Source organism: Clupea harengus, chromosome 15 (genome assembly GCF_900700415.2).
Source record: "Clupea harengus chromosome 15, Ch_v2.0.2, whole genome shotgun sequence".
Classification (NCBI taxonomy): Eukaryota; Metazoa; Chordata; class Actinopteri; order Clupeiformes; family Clupeidae; genus Clupea; species Clupea harengus.
In genome coordinates, this window is record NC_045166.1 from 5,646,206 (window position 1) to 5,659,483 (window position 13,278).

The window sequence follows — 13,278 nt, forward strand, 5'->3', positions numbered from 1 at the left end:
TCTCTTTAACTTGACTGCCAAAAAAGCGAAGTAAAACCCCCACAGATTTCTACTTCCTCTGTGTTCCCTTCTTTAGCACCGTATGGTATTTGGCTATTTGTGAGTTTTATTGGCTTTGAATGTTCTACAACTGTCTACTACTACATGACTCTCTCCCAGGATGGTGCCACTTGTCCTTGTGCAATAATTCGAATGAATGTAAATAAAGAAGCAGGAAGATGCTCAAGTATAAATAAATAAACAAAGAAAGAAAGGTCGAAAGAATTAGGGTTCACATTAGGGGGTATAAGTAAGTAGTATTATATGAAAATGGGTTGCGTACCATGTTGATTCCTCTGGGCAGAGAGACGGACCTGCAAGGGTATTTGAAGAACCCCTCGTCCCAGTTCAGCACAGGGCCAGGACTGCTCATCCGCTCCAAAGAGTTCAGGTGGCACTCTGGGACCGGAGTCACGGCCCTTCCTCTCTCCTCCTTCTGGGGCAGAGCGGCGTTCTCCATCTTCACCTTCCTCTCTTTCATCTCATCCTGCCTCCTGACGCAATCTATGTCCGTCTCCAGGTAGGCCTTCCCCTTCCCCACAGCGGTGGGATCCTGGGAGCCAGGGAGCTCGTCCTGCATCGTCTTCCCAGGCTGGGTGGCTTGCTGCTGTACTTGCCCCAAAGACACGCTCCCTTCTGGGCCCTTCTGATCCGGATGGGTGGAGTGGCTGGTGCCGGGCTGTGGCAGCGACAGCACGCTGGTCGCGGTGGTGGATGTGGGCGACGCGGGGGGCGTCTCTCGGCTGAAGGCCTGCAGGCTGGCGGGAGACAGCACTCTCTGGGTCACCTCATCCAGGAACTGCGAGAACTTCAGCTTGGTCTCGATGATCTGCTCCAGGCGACTCTCTGCCAGTGACAGACTGCTGGAACCCCTCCCACCGCCCTCTGCCAAGCCCTCTCTCTCACTCTGTCCCACCCCAACCCCCAGGAGCTGTATGGCCGGCCAGCTGTGCACACACTGACCCCTGCTGATGGGAGGTCTGCTGTTGTGATCAGGAGGCGGGTGCTGGCAGAGATGAGTGTTGTTGTGGGTGACAGCAGAAAAGCTGCCTCTGTCTGACAGGAAATCACTGGTCCTGCTACTACTACTGCTGCTGCCACAACTACTACTACTGCTGCTGCTACTGTTGGTGCTACTTCCGCTGCTGCTGCTACTTGCGCTGCTGCCAGTAGTGGTTGTGGAGCTGGCGGAGGTCTGGGTACTGGCAATGCAGTCAGGAGGCTTTTCCTGACACAACTGGAGGCTGCTGGCTCTTCTCAAGGTGGCCACTGAGGAAGTGGTGCTGTTTGAGAGAAATTCACTGCTGCCGCTGCTGCTGTTACAGCTACTGCTGCCACTGATGATGGTGGTAGAGGATTTGGCAGATATCTGGGTACTGGTCTCGCATTCAGGTGCACCTTGCTGGTAAAGCTGGATATTGCTAAATCTTGTCACGGTTGCCAACGAGGAGATGGTGCTGTCTGTGAGAAAATCACTGCTGCTGCTGCTACTAATGCTGCTACTAATGCTGCTAATACTGCTGCTAATACTGCTGCTAATACTGCTTTCACAGTTAGCGGTGGTCAAAGCAGTGGTGGCGGAGCCGGTTGATGTCTGGACTCTGGTGTTGCCTTCAGCAGGTGGTTCTTGCTCGCACAGGTCGATGTTGCTGGCTCTCCTCAAGGTGGAAACAGAGGAGCTGCTGCCGTCTGAGAGGAATCCCTCACCACCGCCGCTGCCGCTGCTGGAGCTGTTTGAGTTCTGGACCATGGGGCTGGAAGGCACGCTAGAAGGGCGGGCTGGAGCTCCCTCCTCAGACTCCTTCAGGGGAGACGGGCAATCATCGCTGGCCCTCTGAGACAAAGACGTGAACGAGAATGAGGAGGAGGAGAAGGTGGCCGAAGACGAGGACGAGTAAGACACCGTGACGACGGGCTTCTTTTCAGGCTGGGCCTCCTGAGAGAGGCTGTTGGTGGATGCCATGCTGTCAGATGCCATGCTGTCGGCTGGCATGGGGCTCGCTACTGTGCCAGGAGCTTTGAGGCAAAGAGAGAGAGTGCGACAGGATGCAATGCCCCAGACTGGCCAATTTGACAAATGGACCATGGCTAAGAGGCTGGCCCTGATTTTAAAGCATTTAGCCCCGATACGTTCTCTGTCTGGTCTGCTGCCCTTTTGTACTGACCTGGGCTCAGCCTCCCCACACTTTCCATGGATTCTGTTTTAAAGGTACAATATGTATTTTTTTTGCCACAATCAAGTCAACCTGAGTCAACTATTAAAAGATTATGTCTACCAGTATACCAGACCATTGTATGCTCCTTATTCTTTGACACTTTTGATGTACTTGCTTATGTGTCACGTCCAGTTAAGATGAAATGATTGGAGGCAACAGAAAATGTGTAGGGAAATTAGGCAATGCTGTTTTTTCATCATTGACTTTAGAATGACATCATCAAAAGCATTTTTTTGTTTTACAATAAAAAGTACACGTTGCACCTTTGAAACGACGAATCTGAGTCTAAGTGATACGATTTTATTCTCTCTATTGATGATTCACTACTAGCCGTCCTTCCATCACACATCACCAACATCCTCCCAGCCGACATCTCTGAGTTGTTGATAAAAACAGCCTCCTTTGGCCCGTTCCCAAAACCCTAATGCAGCACTTTTATCGCACACACCCATGAGACACAACTCAGTCAAGTTCAATCAGATTAATTTCAGCACCCGCAGGTAGGAAAACCAATAAGGAACAAAGAGAGCGAGAGGAATTTAGCACTCCCAGACCGCCATGACGAATGCTTCTATAAAAGCTCAGTGTTTAATTAGGGCAGCTAACGATAGTTGAGCCGGCAGTCAAGCTGTCCAAACTTTTTTTGTAGGTCAATGCTTCCTGCTGTTCATTGATCACGAGCTGCATGCTAATGCTAATGCTAATCTAAATTCACAGCGAATGATAGAAAGAGTGCATCGGTTTCGGTCACTTTAAATAGAGGTAGTGAGAAAGAAGCAAATTAAATCAGTGTTCAAAGAAGCTTTGCTGAACTGTGCCTATGATTTGCACTGAAAAGCATTAGTGAGATTGGAAAATGTAAGTGTTAGTGATTTTGGAATCCAGCACTTCCTTCACCAACTCCCAAGGTGTGGCATCCAACACCTTCCAGTATGGTGCACAAACACAGAAGGGTGCATTAAAACATTACTGATGATTACTGACTGATTACTGATCATATTTTGGTTCATGACAGAACACGCTTCTTCTCAGAAATCTTCTTCAAGCAGGCCTTATGACACGTCTCGGTACTGCTTAGTGCTGTGGCTTCACATGCTATTTTGACCTATCTCAAGATTCTCACATATCCAGACGGTCCCTGTCTAAGCGATCTGTGAACATCCCAGGGACAGTTTAAAGCAATCTGCTAGTGGGTTGAGAGATAGCAGAGTTAATGCACAATCCATGATGGATCTTGATTTTTCAATTTGTTCTGATCTTCGTGTCTTCATGTACTCATCCCTTAAAGCTATCCATACCGCACCTCAATCAATTACAGCGTCTGTATCCGATATCTGGGTAAATGATTCACACCAGCCCCCTTCCATAGGTCATGCATAAATGCATGATGTTTTCTATACTTTTGTTTCAGCTCCATTTCTGGTGTGTGTGTGTGTGTGAGAGAGAGTGTCTGTATGCGCATGTTTATGTGCATGTTTGCGCTTGTAGAACCGCAATACCAATACCACTGATTCAGTGCTGTCTCGTCAGGATTCATCTCGTCATGTTGTTTTTCCTGTCGTGGGTTGAGGCCTCTATGTACCCATATGGGCCCCGGTGTTCAGTTCTTTCATTAGGGTGGTGGTCACATCTTTTTTTTCATATGCAAAACACCTTCTTCTACCTCCCCCTCTCTTTCTCTCCTCCCACCTTCTCTCTCATGTCTTTCACTACCCCCCCCCTCTCTCTCTCTCTCTCTCTCTCTCTCTCTCTCTCTCTCTCTCTCTCTTCCTCTCTGCGCTAGTCACAGCCTCATGCTTGTACAGACTGGGGAGAAGAACTGCCTGTCCTCTCCAATTAGTGCTGCATAATAATAAGGACTGCCTGATTCCTGTGAGGGGGGAGTCAGATGGAGCAAGGGGGGGGGGGGGGGGGGGGGGGGGGCGCGCATGCGCTCCCCCTGGTGTCGGGCTGTGTGCTAAGCCCCCTGCTACCCTGCCCCCCCCCCAAACCCCCCCCCCCGCTGGCATACATCTCCCTGGGGGCATTTCCAGTCTGCTGGTAACGCCTGGTGCCAACAAGACGCCTAGGTGCCTCGCACAGCTGTGTAGCATGCACAGTACAGGCTTCTCAGGCGCAACCTTTTTTAAGTGTCCTTCTGTTGTTGATGGGGACTGGCTGTTTAAGTGTCCTCTGTGATAAATTACTTTGATAGTCTGTTCTCAATGTGAAGAGGAGGAGGAAGGCAACTTTAGAAACTCTTGCCCTGATGATGCCACACATTGAAGGGGAAAGCTCAGGAGACAGCGGCGGCCATGAAATTGATTCGCACTACACCAGTGCCAGAGAGGATAATTGGTGAGTGCTGTCGAAAGGCTGTGCTCTGCCTTCCTCCTCTTTTTTTCTCTCTCTCTCTCCCTCTCTTTGTATGTATCTATCTAGCTTTTTTCTTGCTCCTCTAGCTGCTCTGCCAGACCTCCTTGTCTCTCCCTCTGGATGTACTTTCACACCTCTCTGTCTCTCTCTGTACCCGAGGTCCAGACTTAGGTAATGGCCCAGTGTGTGTACTGTGGAGGTGTGGCACCTCCTCTTCGGTCTTCCTTGCTCATTAAGCCAGAGACCCCAGCATGGTGCTATGCCTCGGCGAGCAGTCCTGAGCGCTTGTGCCGGCCTATCCACCTCCACCTCCACCTCCACCACCACCGCCTCCTCTTCCTCCACCCTCGCTTCCCGCTGCCACCAGGTGCTCTGCCATGCCATGAGCACACCATGTCCACGTCCACGTCCACTGTGCATCGTCTGGTAGTGTGTGGAGCCTGACGGTTGGTGCGCTCCCACGTCATCACTTCTCCGCTTTCTGAGAGAGGACACGCTCTTCCTTTCTGATACAGGACATGCTCTTCCTTTCTGATATAGGACATGCTCTTCCTTCTGATGGAAAAGGAACAGTAAGACACCTGTTTTAGTAGATGATGATGACTACAATGAAATAGTAAATATCAATCATATGAAATGTAAATAATGTTACAATTTTATTTTCATTTAGTTTTATTTCACGCAGATTTTATTTGAGTGTGTCCTTATTTTTTAGCCGTAAGCTAATTTGTAGTTTTTTCAGGAGCACTAGTAAAAGCTTGCAGCTCTACTCACAGAACAGGACCAATAAAAAAACGCCAGACCAACTCACAATACATCTATTATCTCTGTCCTTGTCTGCCTGTGCAGTTGAATCACTGGTTTAGGTTTTTTCAATCCACAGGCACGATGACATACAAAAGCTTGAACTGAAACGTTTTTTCTGGACACATTCATTATTTTGCTGCAAGGCTACCTTATACAGAGGATACAGTTTGGAGTGAAGTGAATTGTGCTGTTACAAATGTGGGCTATCAAGGCTGTGAACTACATCTATCTCTTTCAAAAAACTGAAATAAAACCCACGCCAGACCCATACAACCAAGAGCTGTATAAATCCATAAGATTTCTTGTGCAGCACATCCCATTAAAGGCCTATTCACACAAGCGTTTTCACCGTGCAATACCTTATTTCCCTAGCTGCTTCGTTATGACAACCAGTGAACAGGGACTGCTTGATCAATGGCTGCCTGAAGATGATTGGAAAATACAGTATCTAAAAGATAAGAGTAGATTCTTGAAATGCATGTCAGTTTAAAGATTTAGTTTCTTGGCGACCTGGAAAGGAAAACATAGCTGCTGAGACAACTCCACCGGCAATGCGAGGGACCATCTGACCTCAATACAAGTCATTATACCACGTCTTTTTTTCCGCTCTCAGTGGAGAGAAGCTGGCATGGACCTGCGCTGGTGCCCTGTCTGAGTGGTTGTTTGAGAGCCCTCCTAAACACACACACACACACACACACACACACACACACACACACACATGCTCATCCAAATTCAGAAACAGTGTTCATCTATGGAGTTAGGAAGAAGTATTGAAGTATTGCCACAGTGCACAGACACAAAGTCAATCCACTTGAGAGCGATGGCGACTCAGCCCACGTACTGATATGATGTATGGGCTACTTAATACAAAGCTAATTAGTCTCTGTTCTTATGTGACTTTTCCCCCCCTTGTGTAAGTTTTAGTGTCTTTGATTCTGGCTCACAAAAAGCTCACCAAAGCTTTTCTTGGCTGTGATTTTCATTTTCTTTTTTTCCTTTGACATACATTAAGTCGTAAACAAGCAAAGTCTATTCGGTCTCTTGTGTCGGCACACGGGTAACCATGGCAACAAGCTGACGGGCGGCAGGATCATGAGGAAAGCAGCCGCATGTCTCACTCCACTCCGCCCTCCCCACCACGAGCACACACGACGACCACTGATTTCTTGCAAGTAAAATGGCTGAGTGATGGCGCCATCATGTGGTTGATCTGCAGAACATGCCACTCTGGTAAAAAAAACATTTGAAAATGGCTTATATGTTGAAAATATTATTGAAGAAATTACTGAAATATTGACAAAATAGCTAGATGATGACTGTACATCCCATTTCACCACATATATCATACCATACTGGAGGGATTCTCAAATCTGGGGAAATAACCCCGATTAGATGTTAAATATGAAACATCAATGTCAATAATAAAGTTAGGGATATCAACATGTGAACTGAGTGTTTGATCCCTTTGCACCTATATATCCAGTGTCAAACTTTACACCAGGGAACATTACAAATACGACACATTTTCAAGAAAAACAACTTACAACTGAAATGTAACACAGAAACTGAAACACAGATGCCCTTTCGATAGTGATCCATGCTTTTATTTTCAGGTACAAGAAATAAACTTGTAGGCCACCTGGTAATCCATGAGCTCTACCCAGTGTTGTACATAACAACACCCTTAAGTGTTTACAGAAACAGCATCAACGATCAGGTGGAGTGACTTGCAGGAACAGCACATATTTTAAAAAATGAAAAAAAAAGCAACAAAAAAATGCCTGAAATATACATGTCATTGCATGCAGTAACCCTAACTTCATTCTGATACATTGCGAACTGTGTTGAACTCTAGTTCACACGTTAACACGACTGAGGTGAACTCTTGTTTGAACAGGTTTGATTTTTTGAAAGTGCTAAAAAGGTAAAACGTTTTTTTTCTTCCTGATAGACAGTGCAGCACAGTATTATAAAAAAATGAACACGGTGACTGTCTAGCTTCTATAGGCTGGTGAGGTCATCCCATAACTGGATATAAAGCTCAACGAGTACATATTCCACAGTGATGCTATAAACTATGAAACAGCAACCCTGTGACAGTGCTTACTGTGACATGCAACGTGTGTTTGAATGCTGTGACGTGACAAAGGCCACCTGGATGCAAAACACAACTGAAACTTTGTAAACACAGATTGATAACATAAACATCTGCAGAAGTGGACAGTGGCCGGAACCTTTGAATGCTGAAGATGTTGAAAAGGAAAGTGCTTAAAGGTAAAATGTTTTTCTGATAGACAGTGCAGCACAGTATTTAAAAAAAATGAACAAGGTGACTGTCTAGCCTAATTGCATCAGGTCAACTGTTATCACACTGCGGGCATTTAAATGAAGACTACCTCTTCTGTCTCAGGAGTAGAAAGGAATTTTTTATTTGGTTGGCGTCTATTCAGCGTCTGTTGAAAACTAGTTTTACTGGATGAGGGCCAAAGCAAAAACTATTCCTATCTCTACATTTCCATCAGCAGCTTCAGCTTTGTGGCCTTAAACTGATAGTTCTTGACCTAAGATAGTGCGTTCGACGCACTGAGGAAAACACACCAATAATGCTATGCAAACAGTAAAATAAAGCTGGAATCTCCAGACTCAAAAAATGGCTGACTATAAGAGCATCAGTGAGGAGCGAATGGAACAGAAGCTTCCATGATCTAAAATCTCAACCAGGATCTTAAAAAAACCAAGAACAGAACAGAAAGACTTTTGCAGAAAAATAAAACTGCTCCATACATTTAGACAAAGTTTAGAGACAATGTTAAGAAATACAAAAACAACCCTGGTCAAAGAAACTACATGCATAAAATACATAGGAATAATCATATTGTGCTTGTGTGCAGCGCCTTTAGAGTTCCATTATTGTAAATCTTCCCGTGATAATGAACCCCACCATGATAGAGATGAATAAGCATCCTCCGCTTCAGAGACTCCAAGAGGCATTATTGCATATCTATCTGAAGTGCTTTACTGACTGACAAACGACATTATGTGTCACTCACATTACTGATCAAACTCGGGGTTAAAGTTAGCAATTTCACACTCAATCAAGCCAAGGTGCATGATTTGATACAGAGTTTTGTGATGATAAATGTTGTGGTCTCTCGCAGTGTACAGTGAATGTCCTGATTCTAAAGTTATTTTTAAAACACTGCATGTGTTATCTGAAGTTTTCCATTCACAGAGGACTACAACTCAAGTCACTTTTCTGGTTCTTTCGATTATCCACAGGTCCTAATTCTACATCCTGTATCTATGCAAACACAATGAACCTACTAGGAGCAAAATGTGTAAATGAAATGCCAAGCTAAATTGTATTAATGCCAGTGACATTATCAGTGACCGGTGGCTACTTCCTCAGTTGGAAATATTTGTAATATTTACAACAAGCATTGGTACTTATGTTAAATGTAAAACATGCGCAAGGCATGCATCTTGGTCTATTCCTGGAGTAGTTTGACAAAAAGGGCACTTGCGCTGTAATATTAAACTATTTCTTATATCAAAGATAAATATCACAAAAATATATTTAAAAACCCAGTATAGAAAAGATACTCTATTAAGTACTAACACAGTGACAAAAGATGCATCTTTTGATGCGTGTAACCATCCACCTACTGCTCAATCGGTACCTCCAAGTCCAACCTCACTTCTTCCCACCAGGCTGCTCAATCAGCTTCCCTTTGTGGTACTTCTGGCCAATACCGTAAGGCACGTGGGCGGCGATGGTCCCCAGCTCCTTGGCGCCCTCGATGTGGAACATTTGGTCGTCGAAAAAGATGTGGGGCTTGATCTTCTGCAGCAGCGGGCCCTTGGGGGCCCCGGCGAGGAACAGAGCCTCGTCGATCTCCAGGCCCCAGCTCCGCAGTGTCTTCAGCACACGGGCCCCGGAGCTGGCCGCGCTGCGCGCCGTTACCAGGAAGGTGCGGATGGGACAGTTCAGACGCTCGTTTTTGGCGTAGAACTTCCTCTGCAGCTTGCCCAGCGCTTCCAGGAAACACTTCAAAGGACCCTGAGGAGAGGCAAGGTGTTCATGAGAACGCAGGTGCAAATTCTGCCCATGGCACACATTGTTCTTGCTGACCAAGAGTATGAAATAACAAAATGGATGAAGAATATTAGTTTGCAGTAACTTATTGCTGTTATTATTGCTACTTTAAACAGCATCTCGCTAAACAGTGAAAAAACTTCAGTTTAATTCAATGACATCTTAATACCATTACTTACAGTAATTGTATTAATATTATATTAGTTATTACCATATTTTGTTACAATTATATCATATACAAGATATTTTGGATATAAATATATCAGGGATACAGTTTACTGGGTCACATCGTTGATACCATCACATGGCCACAAATTACCTGTGCAAGAGGTTTGTTCTCAAACTCCTTCTCATGCTCAAAGAATGTGTCCAGGCCATGTTTCTTCACGATGATCTCAGACTCGTCTGAGAAGAGGACGGCGTCGCCGTCGAACGCCACTCTCAGCTGATTATCACACAACTGGTTTTGTATATCAGCGCCGAACATGGTGGCAGCGGCGATACCTTCAGAAATAGGACAGAGGAAGCAGGCTTACACTCTCTCTCATGTACTAAGACTAAGGCTAACTGATATGTCTAACTTTGTGCTGATACTATCTATCAGGCTATCTAAGGCTTACCACTTAAAAGTCTGGTATAGTATTGACAATTTAGCTGCTGTACACAAAGCATAGTTTGTGAAATGCTTTTACTGAAAGTGACTCACTTCACAGCAAAGGTGTGATGGTGGACGTTGCTTGCATTGTGTGGGTACTGAACCAACATGTGTGGCACTGCCCCATACTCCTCCCACTAAATCCCAGTATAATAAAGCTGTTCTACTCTAATGTAACTGCTTTCAGAGCTTCCCTCCTGTGGGTCTCATACCTTCTTCGATGGCTTCCTGGACCTTCTCCGAGTCCTTGGAGAGGTAGAGGTTGGTCATGTAGGCCTTCAGGTAGCCAATGGGGCTCTGGCCGCCGGTCATGCAGAACCTCTCAATGGTCAGATCTGTAGAAATCAGTACCAGTGACTCATTCATCCACTGCTTTCCTCTCCTCCTCATCTCCTCTCATTCATCCACTGCTTTCCTCTTCTCCTCCATCTACTCTCATTCATCCACTGCTTTCCTCTCCTCCTCCATCTACTCTCATTCATCCACTGCTTTCCTCTCCTCCTCCATCTACTCTCATTCATCCACTGTTTTGCTCTTCTCCTCCATCTCCTCTCATCCATTCATTCACTGCTTTCCTCTCCTCCTCCATCTCCTCTCATTCATCCACTGCTTTCCTCTCCTCCTCCATCTACTCTCATTCATCCACTGCTTTCCTCTTCTCCTCCACCCAGTTAATTCTTCTAGTCACTCAATCCGTCTTCATACCCTACAGGCCATGCAGTGTATTACACAACAGGCACAGTTGGCTCTATCGAGGTAATTAACCAGTAAGATGCACGGCGTGCTCCCCAAATAGTAAGCTATTCTGGGTTATCTACTACATAATTAAAGCCAGGCACCATGAGGAAATCCAGCCACTCTGTCCTCATCTGGAGTTTACTGTACAATCACAGAGAAGCCGTCTTAAAGATGTAGCACACAGTTCTGCCAATCACAGAGAAGCCGTCTTAAAGATGTAGCACACAGTTCTGCGAATCACAGAGAAGCCGTCTTAAAGATGTAGCACACAGTTCTGCGAATCACAGAGAAGCCGTCTTAAAGATGTAGCACACAGTTCTGCCAATCACAGAGAAGCCGTCTTTAAGATGTAGCACAGAGTTCTGGCAATCACAGAGAAGCCGTCTTAAAGATGTAGCACACAGTTCTACCAATCACAGAGAAGACGTCTTAAAGATGTAGCACACAGTTCTGCCAAGAAGCAGTGTTTATACAAGAACAATAGAGGACGGGGTCATACCTGCATGGCACATAACATAACACATAACAAACGAAAACTATGACATTTAGATTAGCTGCTTTTACTAGCTACATTTCTTGAATACATTTTGCTTAAGTGATTTCTATTGATAAATGAACTGCTGTATAAAGAGGTCACTTGTACCGGTGGAGCTGCTTTTGGCTTATGACACAGGCAAGGCCAAAGCGCAAGCAAATCCCATAGAGGTACCAATAGTTAGGCAAAAAGTGTATTTACAGTTTAAAATCTGTATTTACAGTATTATAGAGCATCATATTGCCATTAGCAATGAGCCTCTGCATGAATTTGAAGAGGATAAAAAAACTAGTTGCCCACATGATGCCACTAGCTGAGTAGCAAAAAGTAGCAAATTGCTGCCTCGTGTTGATTTAAATGTATTCCTTGTGCGATGGCGTGGCATTATATCGTGCTATTCTTTTGAACCTGCTATGGTTAGTCATGTTAAAAGCAGGAACGTATTATTGTCTATGATCAACGTGCACACACACCTAACTTTAGGTTACTACTGGAGTAAGTGGACCGTGTTGGCTCAGCACGCCACACCTACCATAATGATTGATGCTGTTAATCAGCCTCACCCCGACCTGGGCGTGGTTGTTAGTCATCAGAACGATGTCGAAAAGCTCCTCACTGTCTGGGTACAGTTGCCGCAGTCTGGCATTCACAGTCATAAGAGCCTGTGGAGATTCAGCGTTTACACAGGTATTAGGAAACTATGGAAGAACCACATAGCACTTTGCTATTGAAGGTGGATTTGGGTGTAATCCTTAGGTCTGCATATGCTACATAGGGCCTATGCTTAATGGGACAGACACTACAGGTCATGCTTGTTTATCACCATGTAGAAGTTGGAAAAACACTTGACATTCTTCTCCTTCCACCATGCAACTGGTCTTTTACAGCAGCATTCTCTGTTATAGCGGGTGAATGTGTTAACACTGAGAGGACTGCCAAGTGCAGCCTGAAATAACATGATTACAACTACTGTCTGATGAGATGTACAAATAAATTCCAACTAAAAGAGTTAATTCACAAAGAAATGATTCACAAGGACAATAAATCGCAAATAGGCTGAGTCACAACATTAAGGTAACTCTCAATCTGGACTCACCTTTACAAATGGGAACGCCACACCAGGTTTCAGCGGTTCATTTTCATGCTCTACCTGATGACCGACATACTTCTCCACCCCTTCCTCCTCGTAAATCTTCCTTTCCTCAGTCATGTTGAATAAAGTCCGTGAAGATACTGCGATGGTCACGGCATATCTCGGTTTGGGCTGTCAATCGAGAACAGCGTAAATGCATACAAAGAAAGGCTCTGGAATGTGCTATTAACTAATAATAACAAAGCAAGCAGCGTTAAGGGAGTCCTCCTGCTCAGCTAACGAAACTAGGATACTCACGGGTCTAGGTGTTTTCGTTTTCAAGTTGTCGAAAAAGGCTTTGGCGGCTGCCCAGTCTTTCTCTTCCCCAGGATCAATTGCACTGTCGGCCACCATGTCGGCGGGTTTTATTTCACTCATGTTATCAGATCGTTCAGTTATTTCTTAAAATGTGTAGGTTGGTCCGACACACGGTTCTGCTACAGGGTCTCAGTCAGAAAACTTCTACTACAATCGCGGAAATGGAAAGGGATGTTTGAAAGGGGCGTGACGTTTTACCCATGATTCTCGGTTCCTAGTTTGGTGCAAGCATAGACATGCAGGAGGGGTCTAGTATATATGTCTATGGGTGCAAGCCCCATCCTCGGTCAAGAAAGCCTCGGGCACTTGAGTTGGTGTACCTGCATGAGCCCTCGTGGAGTGTTTGGCCTACTGTCTCTATCAGGCCAAATACACAATCATGTC

General features: G+C 45.3%; 2 protein-coding genes and 1 long non-coding RNA gene across 3 annotated transcripts in view; 1 reads left to right on the forward strand and 2 right to left on the reverse strand.

Annotated features, from left to right (window-relative positions):
- The window catches only part of LOC105899418, a 29,878-nt gene extending 27,802 nt beyond the window's left edge, over positions 1-2,076 (reverse strand). Inside the window, exon 1 of the mRNA XM_031581475.2 lies at positions 323-2,076. Coding sequence (XP_031437335.2) covers positions 323-2,032 — 1,710 coding nt within the window. The 5' untranslated portion in view covers positions 2,033-2,076. The remainder of the gene's footprint in view (positions 1-322) is intronic.
- Positions 2,077-4,276: 2,200 nt separating this feature from the next.
- LOC116223804 lies at positions 4,277-5,756 on the forward strand. The gene is made up of 2 exons (XR_004165275.2): positions 4,277-4,592; positions 4,770-5,756. It is a non-coding gene; the product is annotated as an uncharacterized LOC116223804 (long non-coding RNA).
- A 1,246-nt stretch (positions 5,757-7,002) lies between these two features.
- LOC105899417 (cytosolic 5'-nucleotidase 1A-like) lies at positions 7,003-13,117 on the reverse strand. The gene is made up of 6 exons (XM_012826601.3): positions 12,835-13,117; positions 12,541-12,708; positions 11,977-12,106; positions 10,384-10,506; positions 9,836-10,020; positions 7,003-9,480 (listed from the first exon to the last, which is right to left on the reverse strand). Exons 1-6 carry the CDS (start codon positions 12,952-12,954, stop codon positions 9,115-9,117), a joined length of 1,092 nt encoding a protein of 363 aa, XP_012682055.2. The 5' UTR covers positions 12,955-13,117; the 3' UTR covers positions 7,003-9,114.
- Positions 13,118-13,278: the final 161 nt, after the last annotated feature.

Coding starts and splice junctions, on each gene's coding strand:
- LOC105899417 (XM_012826601.3), bottom strand. CDS start 12,954: ATGAGTGAAATAAAACCCGCCGACATGGTGGCCGACAGTGCAATTGAT. Junction 10,507..11,976: donor TAACAGCATCAATCATTATG/GTAGGTGTGGCG, acceptor TGATTTCTACAG/ATCTGACCATTGAGAGGTTC. Junction 10,021..10,383: donor CCAGGAAGCCATCGAAGAAG/GTATGAGACCCA, acceptor CTATTTCTGAAG/GTATCGCCGCTGCCACCATG.